Source organism: Pseudophryne corroboree, chromosome 8 (assembly GCF_028390025.1).
Source record: "Pseudophryne corroboree isolate aPseCor3 chromosome 8, aPseCor3.hap2, whole genome shotgun sequence".
NCBI lineage: Eukaryota > Metazoa > Chordata > Amphibia > Anura > Myobatrachidae > Pseudophryne > Pseudophryne corroboree.
Genome location: NC_086451.1, coordinates 137,780,088 through 137,800,228, shown reverse-complemented (window position 1 = coordinate 137,800,228; position 20,141 = coordinate 137,780,088). Strand labels below are relative to the sequence as shown.

The 20,141-nt window shown below is 49.0% G+C and overlaps 1 protein-coding gene across 3 annotated transcripts in view; it reads right to left on the bottom strand.

The window, feature by feature from the left end:
- CSTF2 (cleavage stimulation factor subunit 2) overlaps positions 1-20,141 on the bottom strand; it is a 265,759-nt gene that overhangs the window by 89,379 nt on the left and 156,239 nt on the right. For all 3 annotated transcript variants that reach the window (XM_063936957.1, XM_063936958.1, XM_063936959.1), the window contains one exon: positions 1,387-1,449. In XM_063936957.1, coding sequence (XP_063793027.1) covers positions 1,387-1,449 — 63 coding nt within the window. The remainder of the gene's footprint in view (positions 1-1,386; positions 1,450-20,141) is intronic.

Here is a 20,141-nt window from a genome sequence, read left to right as displayed (position 1 = left end):
CACCGCGGACCCACTTCTGACTCCCGCAGACACCTTCGCCAACACGCCAGACAACCCGGACATGTCCACATAACAGGTAATCCGTTATCCGGAAAAATCCCATATCTGGAATGCTCCTGGTCCTGAGCAATCCGGATATGGGATACTCAACCTGTAACACACAGGTGGAAAGAAGGACGTGGGCCATATGAGGCCCTTCTTTTTTTGTATCTTACAACTACTCTCTTTAATGGAGGTTTCTCTCCCAACTTTCTTAAGGATTTCTATCTCCCTATATATTTAGACACCTATGCCCTCTTACAAGCATAAGGAAGTGTAACTGCCGTAGTTCTAACCAGAGTCTGCAAAATTCTTGGATACTACACAAATTACTGTAGTATAAAAAAACGACCATTTTTGAAGTTACAAGTATCCAAAAATCCATACATGCCATATTTTCGCCATTTCATGTGAGGTCTTTTTTCTTTTAACTGTGTAATATATTTTTTTGTATATTCAATAATATATCTATAACAGACTGTGATTAACAGTATAGTTCTCTATCCACCCACAGCATTGGCCTTATATTTTGCAACTTTGTAATTCATGCCATACAATAATTTTTTATTTTGTACCTTTGCACTAGGGGGGAATTCTATTGCCAGCGGTAGTATACCGCACAGCAAAAACTGTCTAATATCGCCAATATTGTCCCAATGTTATTGGGATATCCTACTGTAGCTTTTCGTGTCTGTGCGGAATTTTACCTTTCCTTTGGAACATAGCAGATATCACACATAGCTTATTACTCTATCAAGTTGGTCACTAGGTGCTTTAATTGAATCCTTAATTCATAATTTCAAGATTTACAGCGCTATTATTTTGTGTGGATCTGCAAAATTGACACGTCAGTAACTTATTTATGATATGTGTTAAGTCTATTTGTTTAGGACTCACAACAAGTTGAAAATTTACCAACTCATCTGTCAATAACGTCATCTGGGGAAATAAAATGGTCAACCTTCAAGTTGCTTGTAAACGTCTATTTCACCATTATAACGCTTTTCATTTTTACAATATTGACAATAGGACATCCAATCGGAAAATCCACCCTTACTGATAAATAAGGGTTTAAACTTACTTTATTTCTAAACAATCCTTAATAAAAAACAAAACAAAAAAAAAAACACAACATTTTTCAGCAGAGATGTTTTCTTTACAGATTTGTGTTTACTTCTTGACCAAAGTTAAGAAAATGTGATAAATGTTAAAGCATTTGTCATACTGCAGTGCACCCTAAAAAACTTTATAACGCATATTAATAGATAAAACATGTATTTTCAGGCTGTTCATGTGTAATATTTTAAATGGGATTAAGATAAAACAATGAGAAATCCTAACTTTTACCTTGAGCTCTTTCCAAAGGAATTGATGGGCCAGGAGGAATCCCTATCTGAGGCTGCAAGACTCCTGCAACAGAGAAGAGGAGTAATTACACTAGCTATCCAACTAGGAATCAGGCTCTGAACAAACACAACTTGTATCATTACAAGGGGAGGAAAGAAAATACATTTAAATGACTTCTAACCCAAGAAAAATGAATGTACATTGGTATTGGTTTACATTATTGCAGTGTTTAAATCTGTCAAGGTCAAATGTTTGTTAAGTACAGCCAAGGCCAAAAGTTTTGAGAATAACAAAAATATTAATTTTCAAAGTCTGCTGCCTCAGTGGGATCAGTAAGAAATCCCGCCGGACGGGATCCCGGCGGTCGGAATTCCGACAGTGGGGCGAGCGCAACGCAGCCCCTTGCGGGCTCACTGCGCTCGCCACGCTGCGGGCATGGTGCCTTGATACGCTCGGCACACTAATTTATTCTCCCTCTATGGGTGTCGTGGACACCCACAGAGGGAGAATATGTTGGGATTGTGCCGGTCGGGATTCCGGTGTCGGTATTCCGACCACCGGGATTCCAACCGGCAGGATCTTGACCGCATCCAGCCTCAGTTTTTATGATGGCAATTTGTATATACTCCAGAATGTCATGGAGTGATCAGATGAATTGCAATTAATTGCAAAGTCCCTCTTTGCCATAACAATGAACTTAATCCCAAAAACAACATATCCACTGCATTTCAGCCCTGCCACAAAAGGACCAGCTGACATGTCAGTGATTCTCTTGTTAACACAGGTGAGAGAGTGTGTTGATGATTGAATTAGAATTATGGTGTGTACACACGGTGAGATATTTTCTTACGATTTTGACTATTCTAGTCAAAATCGTAAGAAAAGTTAGTGCAGATCGCAAGGGCTAAGTCACCTTAAAATCCCAATGCACGGTCGGCATTGCAAGCCTACATAGTCAAAATTGACTTGCCTGCACAGTCTCTCTCATAGAAAAGATAGTCAAAATTGACACTTAGCCAAAATCGCACAGTCAGTATCGCTAGCTCCTGTCGCATAGTGAGGATCAGGGTTAGCCCGAATCTCACTGTGTGTATACACCTTAACTGACTGGAAGCTTTAAAAGGAGGCTGGTGCTTGAAATCATTGTTCTTCCTCTGTTAACCATGGTTACCTGCAAGTAAACACGTGCAGTCATCAATGCTTTGCACAAAAAGGGCTTCACAGGCAAGGATATTGCTGCTAGTAAGATTGCACTGAAAATCAACCATTTATTGGATCATCAAGAACTTCAAGGAGAGAGGTTCAATAGTTGTGAAGAAGGCTTCAGGACACCCAAGAACATCCAGCAAGTGCCAGGACTGTCTCCTGAAGTTGATTCAGCTGCGGGATAAAAGTACCACAAATGCAGAGCTTGTTTAGGAATGGAAGCAGTCAGGTGTGAGAGCATCTTCACGCACAGTGAGGCGAAAACTTTTGGAGGATGGCCTGGAGTCAAGAACGACAGCAAAGAAGCCACTTTTCTCCAAGAAAAATAGGGACAGACTGATATATTCTGCAGAAGGTCCAAGGATTGGACTGCTGAGGCCTGGGGCAAAGACATTTTCTCTGATGAATCCCCTTTCAGATTGTTTGGGGCATCTGGAAAAATGCTTGTCCGGAGAAGGACAGGTGAGCGCTACAATCAGTCTTGTGTCATGCCAACAGTAAAGCATCCTCAGACCGTTCATGTGTGGGGTTGCTTTTCAGCCAAGTGAGTGGACTCGCTCAAAATTTTGCCTAAGAACACAGGAATGAATAAAGAATGGTACCAAAACATCCTTAAAGAGCAGCTTCTCAGAATCATCCAAGAATAGTTTGGTGATGAACAATACCTGTTCCATCATGACGGAGCACTTTGCCATAAGGCAAAAGTGATAACTAAGTATTTCGGCAATAAAACATCTACATTTTGGGTCCATGGCCAGGAAACTCCCCAGACCTTAAAACCATTAAGAACTTGTGGTCAATCCTTAAGAGGTGGGTGGACAAACAAAGCCCCATAAATTTTAACAAACTCCAAGCATTGATTTGGAAAGAATGGGTGGCAATCAGTCAGCATGTGGACCAGAAGTTGATTGACAGCATGCCAGGGAAAATTGCAAAGGTCTTGGGAAAATGAAATAAATAAATAAAAAATAGGAATTTGACAGCTACCAGTAATTCCTTTTCTCGTAGTCCATAGTAGATACTGGGGTTCTGTACTTTAGTACAATGGGGTATAGATCGGGTCCCCTGGAGCCTGGCACTTTGAAAACCTTTAGTGCGTGTATCTGTGCATGTGTTGGCTCCTCCCCTCTATGCCCCTCCTACCAGACTGTCTAGGAAACTGTGCCCGAGGAGACGGACATACCACAAGAGAAGGAATAATACAACAGCAGTGAGGCAACAAGCCAACATACAACCATAACAGAAAGGAGGGCGCTAACCAGAACAGAGGATAGCAACACCAACCGAACCAGGATAGCAGAGTTATATCAACAACAAACTGGGACCGCAACGGCGGGCCAACCAAATACTTACACAGGTAAGCAAGATTGAAGCACAGAGGCGGGAGCCCAGTATCCACTACGGACTACAAGCAAAGGAATTAACGGTAGGTATCAAATTACTATTTTCTCGAACATCCTAGTGGATACTGGGGTTCTGTACTTTAGTACCATGGGGATGTCCCAAAGCTCCCAAATGGGTGGGGGGAGTGCTGAGACCCCTGTAAAACCGCCTGACCAAATTGAAGGTCATCCTTGGCCAAGGTGTCGAACCTACAGAATTTAACAAACGTGTTCGACCCCAACCAAGTTGCGGCTAGGCACTATTGTAAGTCCGAGACACCCCAGTCAACCACCCAGGAAGAACCCACAGACCTCGTCGAGTGGGCCTGAACAGACGTCGGCAAAGGAAGAGCCGCCGAAGTATAGGCATGTTGAATAGTCAACCAGAGCCAGCGAGCAATAGTTTGTTTAGAAGCCGGCCAACCAATCTCGGAGGCGTCATAAAGAATAAACAGTAAGTCAGGTTTCCGATGACGGACCATCCTTTTGACATAAATCTTCAGAGCCCTGACCACATCCAAGGACTCAGGACCAACGGACGCGTCAGAAAACACTGGAACCACAATAGGTTGATTCACATGAAAAGCCGACACCACTTTAGGCAAAAATTGAGTAAGGGTCCTAAGTTCCACCCTATCTTCATAAAAAATCAAATGAGCTCTCTTACAGGATAAGGTCCCTAATTCAGACACACGTCTGGCAAACAATGCCAATAACATCACCGTCTTCCAGGTGAGAAATTTTAACTCCACCCTATGTAAGGGTTCAAACCAGTCTGATTGAAGAAAGGATAGAACCACATTGAGATTCCACAGAGCCGTGGGAGGTACAAAGGGCGGTTGCATATGAAGAACTCCTTTAAAGGAAAGTTTATACTTCCAGCAATAAGGTAAGTTGCTTCTGGAAGAAAATAGAAAGTGCAGAAATCTGTACTTTGATAGAGCCTAAACGTAGGCCCAAATCCACTCTCGCTCGCAAGAAAAGTAGAAAACGACCGATTCTGAACTGTTTGGACATCACCATCTTCCTTGCTTGGATCATGATGGAAATAACCCGGGAGGGAAGACCTTTTCTTGCTAGAATCTCCCTCACACATTCCAAGCTGTCAAACATAGCCGCTGTAATCCTGGATAAACTAACGTACCTTGTTGAACAAGATACTTTTGGAGCGGTAGACAGCCAGGGATCCTCCAGAGCCATGGTTAAGAGGTCCGAATACCACGCCCATCGAGGCCAATCCGGGGCAATTAGAATTGCTAGAACGCTTTCCCTTTGTAGTCTTTTGAGAACTCTTGGGATGACAAGGCGTCGTCAGCACGTCCACTGCTACCGCCTGGGGAGCCTTCATTCTGGAACAGTAGTGGCATAGCTTCTTGATTAGACGAGTCTATCTGCGGACAGCCCCACCGGTGAATTAAGTATTGAAACACCCCATTTCCCTGGATGGAGTATGTAGACCCCATTTCCCTGGATGGAGGTTGTGTCTGCTGAGGAAGTCCGCTTCCTATTTGTCCACTCCTGGAATGAAGATGGCCGAGATGGCCCTTGCGTTGGCCTCTGCCCAGAGGAGGATTTTTGACACTTCTCACATCGCTGCTTCTTGCTCCCCCTTGTCTGTTTATGTACGCCACCGTCGTGGCGTTGTCCGATTGAACCTGGATCGCCCGATCCCTCAGGAGATGAGAAGCCTGCAGAAGAGCATTGTAGATTGCCCTGAGTTCCAGGATGTTTATTGGTAGAGCAGATTCCTGTCTTGACCATATCCCCTGGAACTGGGCCCCTTGAGTCACAGGCCCCCAACCCTGGAGGCTAGCATCCGTTGTCGGGTGGTCTTCAGGTTGCAGACTGTCGGATCCCGGCGACTGAATCCCCGACAGCGGCATACCGACAGATATTCTCCCTCGGGGGGTCCATGACCCCCCTGGAGGGAGAATAAATAGCGTGGCGCACATAGCGTGCCACCGTGCCCGCAAGGGGCTCATTTGCGTTCGCTACGCTGTCGGTATGCCGGCGGTCAGTCTCCCGGCGCCGGTATGCTGGTCGCCGGGAGCCCTCCCGCCGGCATACCATACTACACCCTCCGTTGTCAGTAGAATCCACGAGTGTATATTGGAAACTCCTGCCTTCAACCAGGTGAGGAACTTGTAGCCACCATAACAGAGAAATCTGGGCTCTCGGAGATAAGGTCACTTCTTGATGCATGTGGAGGCGAGACCCAGGGGTGTATCTTCCTATTGGCCAGGATGGCACTTGCCAGGGGCGCTGGCCAATGGGGGAGCGCCGCACGGCAGTGCCAGCCATGCCAGGGGGTAGAATGACATAGTAGTTCTCACTGAGTACATCCCTTAGCAGTGCTCATCCACTGCCGGACTCTCAGAAGCGTATTGCACTCTGACACTCTCTGTGACTACAGTCACAATGACGGTGAATATAGCCGTGGAGCGGGGCACTTCCAGGTATGGGGAGGGGCGAGGCACCTCCTCTTCCTCATCCGCTCCCCTTCACGCGGTCTGTTACCAAACACCAGCCACTACAATCAGCACCAGTCAGCAGTGCAGCCTGAGCATACCTGTACATTTTCTGCGATACCGTAGCTGCACTGCATGGTCTATCCTGGCAGTCTGGATCACATCTTACAAATAGCTCTGTATGGAGAGGTATCTAGGCCAGTGACTGCCTGTCCAGCTGTTTTGAGACTACAAGTCCCAGCACACCTTGTCAACTGGATTTGCTGGGATATGTAGTGCCATCACACCTAGAGAGGTTTTTTTTTTAAGTATGTATGTGTGCATATATCCCCTCGGTGTCCCTGCCTGCACCCTCCTTGTAATTCCACCTCAGTGTCCCTGCCCGCACCATCCCTGTAACTGCCCCCTCAGTGACCCTACCCATACACTCCTGTGATTCCACCTCAGTGTCCCTGCTCACACCATCCCTGTAACTTCCGCCTCAGTGACCCTGCCCATACACTCCTGTAATTCTCTGTGTCCCTGCCCACACCCTTCCCAAAATTCCTCCTCAGTATCCCTGCCCACACCATCCCCGTAATTCCCTCTGTGTCCCTGCCCGCACCATCCCTGTAACTGCCCCCTCAGTGACCTTGCCCATACAACTCCTGTAATTCCCTGTGTTCTTGCCCACACCCTTCCCATAATCCCCCCCGTATCCCTTCCCGCACCCTCCCCATAACTCCCTCTCAGTGTCCCTGCCCGCACCCTCCCCGTAATTGCCTCTCAGTGTCCCTACCCGCACCGTTCCCATAATTCCCCCTCAGTGTCCCTGCCCGCACTATCCCTGTAACTGCCCCCTCAGTGACCCTGCCTGCACCCTCCCTGTAATTCCCTCTGTGTCCCTGCCCACACCCTCCCTGTAATTGCCCCTCAGAGTTCCTGACCTCAGCCTCCCTGTAAGCCCTCCACTCATTGACCCTACCCACACCCTACCTATAATTCTCCCTCAGTGTCTCTGACCTCAGCCTATCTGTAACACCCCCCCCCCCCCCCCCCCCCATCTCCTCTCGGGTGGGGGAGGTGGGGGGCGCCAGATCCTTACTTTGCCAGGGGCGCTCAGACCCCTAGATACACCCCTGGCGAGACCCTGACCATTTCTCCAGCAGATCCAGCTGAAATGGTCGGGAATGAAATCTGCCGTATTGGATTGCCTCGTAAGCAGCCACAATCTTGCCCACCTGATGCAAAGATGTATGGATACCTTGCGAGGACTGGGCACAGAGCGAACCATAGCCTGGATAGACAAGGCCTTGTCCATCGGGAGAAACACCTTTTGAGACACTGTATCCAGTATCATTCCCAGGAACTGAAGACGTTTTGTCGGTTCCAGGTGAGATTTCTGAAAATTTAGGATCCACCCATGATCCGTAAGTAGGCGAGTCGTCAGATCAATGCAGTGCAGCAGACGCACTGCAGTGCAGCTTTTATTAAAAGATCGTCCAAGTAGGGGACTATGTTGACACCCATCCTGCGCAGTCGCAGCATCATCTCCGCCATCACTTTGGTGAAGATCAATAAATATGTATAGAGAAGGCGCACAAAAATATTAAAAAACAGCTGCTGACTTGATTCAAATAGATCACAATTTATTAAAAATTTAATTTTAAACACATTTAAAAACACAGATTAGTATATAACACATGCACAGCAGGAAAACAGGTGTTAATATGGCTCTCTCATGCAAGAATTAGTATTGATATCAGTTCTCTTTTGGCTGAGTTAGTTATTATGCATCCAAAATAAATGCTGAATTAGTTTTTGTGCATGTACATAAAGCTGGTAATATTTGTTGAAGACCCTCGGACCTGTGGATAAGCCGAAGGGTAAGGCCTGAAACTTGAAATGGTCTTACACCGGACCCTCCTTGGAGTCGAATATATTTGAATATTGGTCATCCAATATGGCGAACCTGAGGTATGCCTGATGGGGAAGGGGGCACATGGGAATGTGTAGATAAGCATCCTTGACATCCAGATACACCAGGAACTTCCCCTCCTCCAGAGCGGACACCACCGCCCGCAGAGATTCCATCTTGAATTTGAACACCCGCAGATACGGGTTTAGAGACTTCAAGTTCAAGATGGGGCGTAATGAACAGTCTGGTTTGGGAACGACAAAATGACTGGAGTAAAAACCTGTTGCGTAACGGAGGTGGTGATGGAACCACCAACCTTGTTCGCAAAAGCTTTTGAATAGCCTCTTGCAAGGAAACTCTTGCTGCGGGTAAAGCTGGTAAGCCAGACATGAAAAATCGGTGAGGAGGGAGTGTGTGAAATTCCAGCCGGTATCCTTGGGAAATGAGTTCCCTCATCCAAGGGTCCTGGCAGGACTCCGCCCACATGTGGGCAAAGTGTTGAAGGCGAGCACCTACCTGAAAGTCGCCTTGCTGCTCGGGCCAACCGTCACGCAGAAGGCTTAGCGGCAGGGGATCCAGTGGTCTGGTCAGGGCAGACAGCAGTGGCAGGCTTACGGGACTTACGAGATCCTCTGGAAGTGGTGGAGACCCCCTCGGCCCCTGGCTCTGAACCTTGCCACAAGAAAGGACTGCAAGAAGGGTCATGTGTAAGAACGCCTAGCAGGTGGCGCAGCCAATGGCAGATAGGTAGACTTACCAGCCATTGCTTGGGAGATCCATTTATTTAATTTGTCTCCAAACAGGGCATCACCTGTAAAGGGAAGATTTTCTACACCCTTTTTGGAATCAGCGTCTGCCGACCACTGATGTAACCACAGAGCTCTGCGTGCCGAAAAAGCCATAGCAGAAGTGCGTCCATTTATCTTACACAACTTCTTAATAGCCTCGCTCATAAAATTTGCAGCACCCTGTATATGCTGCAGCAGAGTAATGACCTCATCCCGGGGCAGAGCGTCTAGACCATCAATAGCAATACTAGACCACTTGACTACTGCCCTGGAAATCCACCCACAAACAATTCTGGGGCATTGTGCTGCGCCCGCTGCCGTATAAATTGCCTTGAGTGTGGTTTCAAATTTACGGCCAGCTGGCTCTTTTAAGGGATATTGCCCCTGGTACAGACAGCACCAATTTCTTAGACAGTCTGGATACAGACGTATCGACTGATGGGGAGTTTTCCCATACCTTTCTGTCCTCAGCTGGGAGGGGAAAATAAGATTTTACTCACCGGTAAATCTATTTCTCGTAGTCCGTAGTGGATGCTGGGGACTCCGTAAGGACCATGGGGAATAGACGGGCTCCGCAGGAGACAGGGCACTTTAAGAAAGAATTAGGAATACTGGTGTGCACTGGCTCCTCCCTCTATGTCCCTCCTCCAGACCTCAGTTAAGGAAACTGTGCCCGGAAGAGCTGACAGTACAAGGAAAGGATTTTGGAATCCAGGGTAAGACTCATACCAGCCCCACCAATCACACCGTATAACTCGTGATAAACTTACCCAGTTAACAGTATGAACAACAACAGAGCATCAAACAAACCTGATGCAACCATAACATAACCCTTATTTAAGCAATAACTATACACAAGTATTGCAGAAGAAGTCCGCACTTGGGACGGGCGCCCAGCATCCACTACGGACTACGAGAAATAGATTTACCGGTGAGTAAAATCTTATTTTCTCTAACGTCCTAGTGGATGCTGGGGACTCCGTAAGGACCATGGGGATTATACCAAAGCTCCCAAACGGGCGGGAGAGTGCGGATGACTCTGCAGCACCGAATGAGCAAACACAAGGTCCTCCTCAGCCAGGGTATCAAACTTGTAGAACTTTGCAAAAGTGTTTGAACCCGACCAAGTAGCTGCTCGGCAAAGCTGTAATGCCGAGACCCCTCGGGCAGCCGCCCAAGAAGAGCCCACCTTCCTTGTGGAATGGGCTTTCACTGATTTTGGATGTGGCAATCCAGCCGCAGAATGAGCCTGTTGAATCGTGTTACAGATCCAGCGAGCAATAGTTTGCTTTGCAGCAGGAGCACCCAGCTTGTTGGATGCATACAGGATAAACAGCGAGTCAGTTTTCCCGACTCCAGCCGTTCTGGCTACATAAATCTTCAAAGCCCTGACTACATCTAGTAACTTGGAATCCTCCAAGTCACGAGTAGCCGTAGGCACCACAATAGGTTGGTTCAAATGAAAGGATGACACCACCTTCGGCAGAAAATGCGGACGAGTCCGCAATTCTGCCCTGTCCATATGGAAAACCAGATAGGGGCTTTTACATAACAAAGCCGCCAATTCGGACACACGCCTAGCCGAAGCTAAGGCCAATAGCATGACCACTTTCCACGTGAGATATTTTAACTCCACGGTCTTAAGTGGCTCAAACCAGTGAGATTTCAGGAAACTCCATACCACGTTAAGATCCCAAGGTGCCACTGGTGGCACAAAAGGGGGCTGAATATGCAGCACTCCCTTTACAAACGTCTGAACTTCAGGAAGAGAGGCCAGTTCCTTTTGAAAGAAAATGGATAGGTACGAAATCTGGACCTTAATGGACCCTAATTTTAAGCCCATAGTCACTCCCGACTGTAGGAAGTGAAGAAAACGGCCCAGCTGGAATTCCTCTGTAGGGGCCTTCCTGGCCTCACACCAAGCAACATATTTTCGCCATATACGGTGATAATGTTTTGCTGTCACGTCCTTCCTAGCCTTTATCAGCGTAGGAATAACCTCATCCGGAATGCCTTTCTCCGCTAGGATCCGGCGTTCAACCGCCATGCCGTCAAACGCAGCCGCGGTAAGTCTTGGAACAGACAGGGACCCTGTTGCAACAGATCCTGTCTGAGAGGCAGAGGCCATGGGTCCTCTGTGAGCATTTCTAGCAGTTCCGGATACCAAGCCCTTCTTGGCCAATCCGGAACAATGAGTATTGTTCTCACTCCTCTTTTTCTTACGATTCTCAGCACCTTGTGTATGAGAGGAAGAGGAGGAAACACATAAACCGACTGGAACACCCACGGTGTCACTAGTGCGTCCACAGCTATCGCCTGAGGGTCTCTTGACCTGGCGCAATACCTTTGTAGCTTTTTGTTGAGGCAGGATGCCATCATGTCCACCTGTGGCAGTTCCCATCGATTTGTAATCTGTGTAAAGACTTCTTGATGAAGTCCCCACTCTCCCGGGTGGAGGTCGTGCCTGCTGAGGAAATCTGCTTCCCAGTTGTCCACTCCCGGAATGAACACTGCTGACAGTGCTTGCACGTGATTCTCCGCCCAGCGAAGAATTCTGGTGGCTTCTGCCATTGCCACCCTGCTTCTTGTGCCGCCCTGGCGGTTTACATGAGCCACTGCGGTGATGTTGTCTGACTGAATCAGCACCGGTTGGTTGCGAAGCAGAGGCTCCGCTTGACTCAGGGCGTTGTATATGGCCCTTAGTTCCAGGATATTGATGTGCAGACAAGTCTCCTGACTTGACCACAGCCCCTGGAAGTTTCTTCCCTGAGTGACTGCCCCCCACCCTCGGAGGCTTGCATTCGTGGTCACCAGGACCCAGTCCTGTATGCCGAACCTGCGGCCCTCGAGAAGGTGAGCACTCTGCAGCCACCACAGAAGAGACACCCTGGCCCTGGGGGATAGGGTGATCAGCAGATGCATCTGAAGATGCGATCCGGACCACTTGTCCAACAGATCCCACTGAAAGGTCCTCGCATGGAACATGCCAAAGGGAATGGCTTCGTATGACGCCACCATCTTTCCCTGGACTCGCGTGCATTGATGCACCGACACCTGTTTTGGTTTTAAGAGGTCTCTGACCAGAGTCACGAGCTCCTGGGCCTTCTCCTCCGGGAGAAACACCTTCTTCTGGTCTGTGTCCAGAATCATGCCCAGGAAGGGCAGACTCGTCGTAGGAATCAGCTGCGACTTCGGAATATTCAGAATCCAGCCGTGCTGTTGTAACACCTCCCGAGAGTGTGCTACGCTGATCAGCAACTGCTCTGAGGACCTCGCCTTTATGAGGAGATTGTCCTAGTATGGGATAATTGTAACTCCTTGCTTTCGCAGAAGCACCATCATTTCTGCCATTACCTTGGTAAATATTCTCGGTGCCGTGGACAGACCAAACGGCAACGTCTGGAATTGGTAATGACAGTCCTGTACAACAAATCTGAGGTACTCCTGATGAGGTGGATAAATGGGGACATGCAGGTAAGCATCCTTTATGTCCAGAGACACCATGAAATCCCCCTCTTCCAGGCTTGCAATGACCGCCCTGAGCGATTCCATCTTGAACTTGAACCTTTTCAGGTAAATGTTCAGGGATTTTAAATTCAATATGGGTCTGACCGAACCGTCCGGTTTCGGAACCACAAACATTGTGGAATAGTAACCCCTTCCCTGTTGAGGGAGGGGAATCTTTACCACCACCTGCTGGAGATATAATTTGTGAATTGCCGCTAACACTACTTCCCTTTCTATGGGGGAAGCTGGCAGGGCCGATTTGAGGTAACGGTGAGGGGGCATCACTTCGAATTCCAGCTTGTATCCCTGAGACACAATCTGTATAGCCAAGGGATCCACCCGTGAGCGAACCCACTGGTGGCTGAAATTTCGGAGACGCGCCCCCACCGCTCCTGGCTCCACCTGTGGAGCCCCAGCGCATACCTACCAACTTTTTTGCTGCTCTCTCCGGGAGAGAGCAGCCAGGTCGGTTCGGCAGGGGGGCGGGCTGCGATGTGTGTGCAGAGGGGGGGCAAGCCGGAGGCGGGCCAGGGGCGTGGCTATGGGGATCGTGTCGTGTAAGCCCCGCCCCCACTTTGTAATGCCACTATTATGGCATTATACAGCAGGGGGCGTGACTACGATGACGCGATTCAACAAGAATCGCGTCATCGCCTGCCCGGACTGCCCACTTTACTCGCTAAGTGGGCGGCCGGGCTTGGGGGGACCCCTGTAATCGGGAGACTTGCCTGCTCTTCCGGGGGGCCGGGAGGGTCACACGATTTTCGGGAGCCTTCCGGCCATTCCGGGAGAGTAGGCAAGTCTGCCCCAGCGTCATGCGGTGGATTTAGTGGAAGCCGGGGAGGACTTCTGTTCCTGGGAACTAGCTGTATTTTGCAGCTTCTTTCCTCTACCCCTGCCTCTGGCAAGAAAGGACGCACCTCTGACTTTCTTGCCTCTTTGTGATCGAAAGGACTGCATTTGGTAATACGGTGCTTTCTTACGTTGTGAGGGAATATATGGCAAAAAATTTGACTTCCCAGCCGTAGCTGTGGAAACTAGGTCCGAGAGACCGTCCCCAAACAATTCCTCACCCTTATAAGGTAAAACCTCCATGTGTTTTTTAGAGTCGGCATCACCTGTCCATTGCAGAGTCCACAGGACCCTTCTGGCAGAAATTTACATTGCATTTATTGTAGAGCCCAGTAGGCAAATGTCTCTCTGGGCATCCCTCATATATAGGACAGCGTCTTTTATATGCCCCAGGCTCAGCAATATAGTATCCTTGTCCAAGGTATCAAGCTCCTCAGACAGAGTATCTGTCCATGCTGCTACAGCACTACACATCCAGGCCGACGCAATTGCCGGCCTTAGTAGTGTACCTGAATGTGTATAAACGGACTTCAGGATGCCTTCCTGCTTTCTATCCGCAGGATCTTTTAGGGTGGCCGTATCCTGTGACGGCAGGGCTACCTTCTTAGATAAGCGTGTCAAAGCTTTGTCTACCCTAGGGGAGGATTCCCAGCGTAACCTGTCCGTTGGCGGGAAAGGATACGCCATAAGTAACCGTTTGGAAATCTGCATTTTCCTATCAGGAGAATCCCAAGCTTTTTCACATAACTCATTTAACTCATGTGAAGGGGGAAAAGTCACTTCTTGCCTTTTCTCCCCAAACATATAAACCCTCTTGTCAGGGACAGGGTTTTCCACTGAGATGTGCAATACATCCTTCATTGCTATAATCATGTAGCGGATGGCTTTAGCCATTTTAGGCTGCAACTTTGCATCATCACCATCGACACTGGAGTCAGAATCCGTGTCGATATCCGTGTCAACAATTTGGGATAGTAGGCGCTTCTGAGACCCGGACGGCCTCTGCGCTGTAGGATCAGGCATGGGTTGGGACCCTGACTGTCCCAAGGCTTCAGCTTTATCCAACCTATTTATGCAAGGAGTTTACATTATCATTTAACACCTTCCACATATCCATCCAATCAGGTGTCGGCGCCGTCGGCGGAGACACCACATTAATCTGCACCTGCTCTGCTTCCACATAGCCTTCCTCGTCAAACATGTCGACACAAGCGTACCGACACCACACACACAGGGGATGCTCTATTTGAGGACAGAACCCCCACAAGGCCTTTTTGGAGAGACAGAGAGAGAGATTGCCAGCACACACCCCAGCGCTATATGACCCAGGAATTACACAGTAACTTAGCGTTTACCCAGTAGCTGCTGTATATACTGATATTGCGCTAAATTTATGTGTCCCCCCCCTCTCTTTTTACCGTGAATCTGCAGGGGAGAGCCTGGGGAGCTTCCTCTCAGCGGAGCTGTGGAGAGAAAATGGCGCTGGTGAGTGCTGAGGAAGAAGCCCCGCCCCCTCAGCGGCAGGCTTCTGTCCCGCGATTTTGTGTAAAATAATGGCGGGGGCTCATGCATATATACAGTGCCCAACTGTATATATGCCCTTTTATGCCAAGAGGTACTTAATTGCTGCCCAGGGCGCCCCCCCCCCCTGCACCCTACAGTTACCGGAGTGTGTGGGTTTAATGCGGGAGCAATGGCGCACAGCTGCAGTGCTGTGCGCTACCTCATATGAAGACTGGAGTCTTCTGCCGCCGCTTTTGACGTCTTCTTGCTTCTCACGACGGCTTCTGGCTCTGCGAGGGGGACGGCGGCGCGGCTCCGGGATCGAACGACCAAGGGCGCGTTCCTGTGTTCGATCCCTCTGGAGCTAATGGTGTCCAGTAGCCTAAGAAGCATGACCTATCCGCAGTTAGTAGGGCTGCTTCTCTCCCCTCAGACCCACGTAGCAGAGAGTCTGTTGCCAGCAGATCTCTCTGAAAATAAAAAATCCTAACAAAATACTTTCTTATCAGCAAGCTCAGGAGAGCTCACTAAAGTGCACCCAGCTCGGCCGGGCACAGATTCTAACTGAGGTCTGGAGGAGGGACATAGAGGGAGGAGCCAGTGCACACCAGTATTCCTAATTCTTTCTTAAAGTGCCCTGTCTCCTGCGGAGCCCGTCTATTCCCCATGGTCCTTACGGAGTCCCCAGCATCCACTAGGACTTTAGAGAAAAGTAGTTATTTTTTTATTACCAGTTATTTATATAGCGCACACATATTCCATAGCGCTTTACAAAGACTATTTGCCCATTCACATCAGTCCCTGCCCCAGTGGAGCTTACAAACTATATTCCCTATCGCATGTACAAACAGACACATTCACACTAGGGTTAATTTAGTTGGGAGCCAATTAACCTACGAGTATATTTTTGGATTGTGGGAGGAAACCGGAGTACCCGGAGGAAACCCACACAAGTACGAGGAGAATATACAAACTCCGCACAGTTAGGGTCATGATGTGAATTGATCCCATGACCTCAGTGCTGTGAGGCAGTAATGCTAGCCATTACACCATCAGTACTACCCTAAAAACCCCTGAGGTCAAAAACCTCTGAGGAATTTAAAATTTTTCATCAGGGTTTGACCAAGCCTCCCTGGCCAGGGAGTTTAATTCTTTAGACACAGGAAAAGTTGCTGAGGTCTTTGGTCTAACATTAAAGTACAACTCCTCATCTGGTTCTGACTCCTGATCCGGTATGTGAAGGACCTCTCTCACAGCAAAAATGAGAGCCTCCACCCCAGGGTACAGAGAGCTGTCCTCATCCATATCATCATCATCCACATTAGGCTGATTAGAATCAGACTGGAGCACCTGAGGCAGTGAGCATTTATGTGAAACCACTAGAGGTGGCTGAGAAGCCTTTCTGGTATCTGCTGCTTTGGCCACACAATCAATAGTGTTTTAACGCCTGTCTTTTTTAGTTGCAGCTAATTCTGAAATTACAGTTTGGATCACGCTTTTAAAAGTATCCAGCCAGTCAGGTGCTTATGAACTGTCCCCCTGTGGAGATAAGGAACATTGTTCACACATGAGTGACCCCGCTGAAGACGGGGTTGAGTTACAAGCAGCACACATAACCATGTCCACAGACATCTTACACAACTGTAATACAGCGCAGCCCACTGACCAACACCCCACACAGGCCCTAGAGAGCCACTGGTGCGACACTGAGGAGCAGACACCAGCACACAGAACACAGCAGTAAAATGTGTAACGCAACTGTATGACCTGACAATAGTGCAGCGGCGCTGCCGCTGGCGTGCTCCCTCCTTCTGTGGCCCCCTGGTACCAGTACAGAGTCTTGTAGCAGCGGGGGTCACCGGAGGAGCAGCGTACATGCAGCCTGAATGATCCGCAGCAGCAAGAAATGGCGCCTTTCCGCATCAGGTCCCGCTCCTGGAAGCCCCGCCCCCTGCAATGGCGCGCAATCCCCGAGTAATAGATTATACTGGCCACGTTATTTACACATTAGAAAATGTATACAGTGCACACTGTGGAGCATCAGCCCTGAGCCAGTTTGTCCACGGTGGGCACCGCAGCTCTGGGCCCGTGACCGCCGCGTGACTTGCCGTTAAACTGCGCCGGGGACCTGCTAACCAGGACCCCGGTATAACCCTCTCCGCACCTTGAAACTTTGGCATCTGTTAGAGGGTGGCGGCTAGCTGCTGGTGTGGGCACACATACTAACGATGTGTGATCAGTACCTCAGGAGCTCAGTGTCCTGTCGGCTGGGATTATGAACCATTAACCCTCAGAAGGTTGGTTTGGTCCCCCCTCTAAGTCCCACAAAGCAGGCGGCCTGGTTGCCAACCAGGGCTACCTGAAAATAAAAAAACTAAAACAAAAATAAAGGAAACTCTCTGGAGCTCCAGAGAAATGCACTCGGCTCCTTGGGCACATTTTCTAAAACAAAGTCGTAGGAGGGGCATAGAGGGGAGGAGCCAGCACACACATACACACGCTAAAGGTTTTTAAAGTGCCAGGCTCCAGTGGACCCGATCTATACCACATGGTACTAAAGTACAGAACCCCAGTATCCACTAGGACCTTAGAAAAAATAAGAATTTACTTACCGATAATTCTATTTCTCGTAGTCCGTAGTGGATGCTGGGGACTCCGTCAGGACCATGGGGATTAGCGGCTCCGCAGGAGACAGGGCACAAAAGTAAAAGCTTTAGGATCAGGTGGTGTGCACTGGCTCCTCCCCCCATGACCCTCCTCCAAGCCTCAGTTAGGATACTGTGCCCGGACGAGCGTACACAATAAGGAAGGATTTTGAATCCCGGGTAAGACTCATACCAGCCACACCAATCACACTGTACAACCTGTGATCTGAACCCAGTTAACAGCATGATAACAGCGGAGCCTCTGAAAAGATGGCTCACAACAATAATAACCCGATTTTTGTAACAATAACTATGTACAAGTATTGCAGACAATCCGCACTTGGGATGGGCGCCCAGCATCCACTACGGACTACGAGAAATAGAATTATCGGTAAGTAAATTCTTATTTTCTCTGACGTCCTAAGTGGATGCTGGGGACTCCGTCAGGACCATGGGGATTATACCAAAGCTCCCAAACGGGCGGGAGAGTGCGGATGACTCTGCAGCACCGAGTGAGAGAACTCCAGGTCCTCCTCAGCCAGGGTGTGCCCCTGACCAAGTAGCAGCTCGGCAAAGTTGTAAAGCCGAGACCCCTCGGGCAGCCGCCCAAGATGAGCCCACCTTCCTTGTGGAATGGGCATTTACATATTTTGGCTGTGGCAGGCCTGCCACAGAATGTGCAAGCTGAATTGTACTACACATCCAACTAGCAATCGTCTGCTTAGAAGCAAGAGCACCCAGTTTGTTGGGTGCATACAGGATAACAGCAAGTCAGTTTTCCTGACTCCAGCCGTCCTGGAAACCTATATTTTCAGGGCCCTGACAACATCTAGCAACTTGGGAGTCCTCCAAGTCCCTAGTAGCCGCAGGTACCACAATAAGCTGGTTCAGGTGAAACGCTGACACCACCTTAGGGAAAAACTGGGGACGAGTCCGCAGCTCTGCCCTGTCCGAATGGACAATCAGATATGGGCTTTTGTGAGACAAAGCCGCCAATTCTGACACTAGCCTGGCCGAGGCCAGGGCCAACATCATGGTCACTTTCCATGTGAAATATTTCAAATCCACAGATTTGAGCGGTTTAAACCAATGTGATTTGAGGAATCCCAGAACTACGTTGAGATCCCACAGTGCCACTGGAGGCACAAAAGGGGGTTGTATATGCAGTACTCCCTTGACAAACTTCTGGACTTCAGGAACTGAAGCCAATTCTTTCTGGAAGAAAATCGACAGGGCCGAAATTTGAACCTTAATGGACCCCAATTTGAGGCCCATAGACACTCCTGTTTGCAGGAAATGCAGGAATCGACAGAGTTGAAATTTCTTCGTGGGGCCTTCCTGGCCTCACACCACGCAACATATTTTCGCCACATGTGGTGATAATGTTGTGCGGTCACCTCTTTCCTGGCTTTGACCAGGGTAGGAATGACCTCTTCCGGAATGCCTTTTTCCCTTAGGATCCGGCGTTCAACCGCCATGCCGTCAAACGCAGCCGCGGTAAGTCTTGGAACAGACATGGTACTTGCTGAAGCAAGTCCCTTCTTAGCGGCAGAGGCCATGAGTCCTCTGTGAGCATCTCTTGAAGTTCCGGGTACCAAGTCCTTCTTGGCCAATCCGGAGCCACGAGTATAGTTCTTACTCCTCTACGTCTTATAATTCTCAGTACCTTAGGTATGAGAAGCAGAGGAGGGAACACATACACCGACTGGTACACCCACGGTGTTACCAGAACGTCCACAGCTATTGCCTGAGGGTCTCTTGACCTGGCGCAATACCTGTCCAGTTTTTTGTTCAGGCGGGACGCCATCATGTCCACCTTTGGTCTTTTCCAACGGTTCACAATCATGTGGAAGACTTCCCGATGAAGTCCCCACTCTCCCGGGTGGAGGTCGTGCTGAGGAAGTCTGCTTCCCAGTTGTCCACTCCCGGAATGAACACTGCTGACAGTGCTAACACATGATTTTCCGCCCAGCGAAGAATCCTTGCAGTTTCTGCCATTGCCCTCCTGCTTCTTGTGCCGCCCAGTCTGTTTACGTGGGCGACTGCCGTGATGTTGTCCCACTGGATCAATACCGGCTGACCTTGAAGCAGAGGTCTTGCTAAGCTTAGAGCATTGTAAATTGCTCTTAGCTCCAGTATATTTATGTGGAGAGAAGTCTGCAGACTTGATCACACTCCCTGGAAATTTTTTCCTTGTGTGACTGCTCCCCAGCCTTTCAGGCTGGCATCCGTGGTCACCAGGACCCAGTCCTGAATGCCGAATCTGTGGCCCTTTAGTAGATGAGCACTCTGCAGCCACCACAGAAGAGACACCCTTGTCCTTGGAGACAGGGTTATCCGCTGATGCATCTGAAGATGCGATCCGGACCATTTTTCCAGCAGATCCCACTGAAAAGTTCTTGCGTGAAATCTGCCGAATGGAATCGCTTCGTAAGAAGCCACCATTTTTCCCAGGACCCTTGTGCAATGATGCACTGACACTTTTCCTGGTTTTAGGAGGTTCCTGA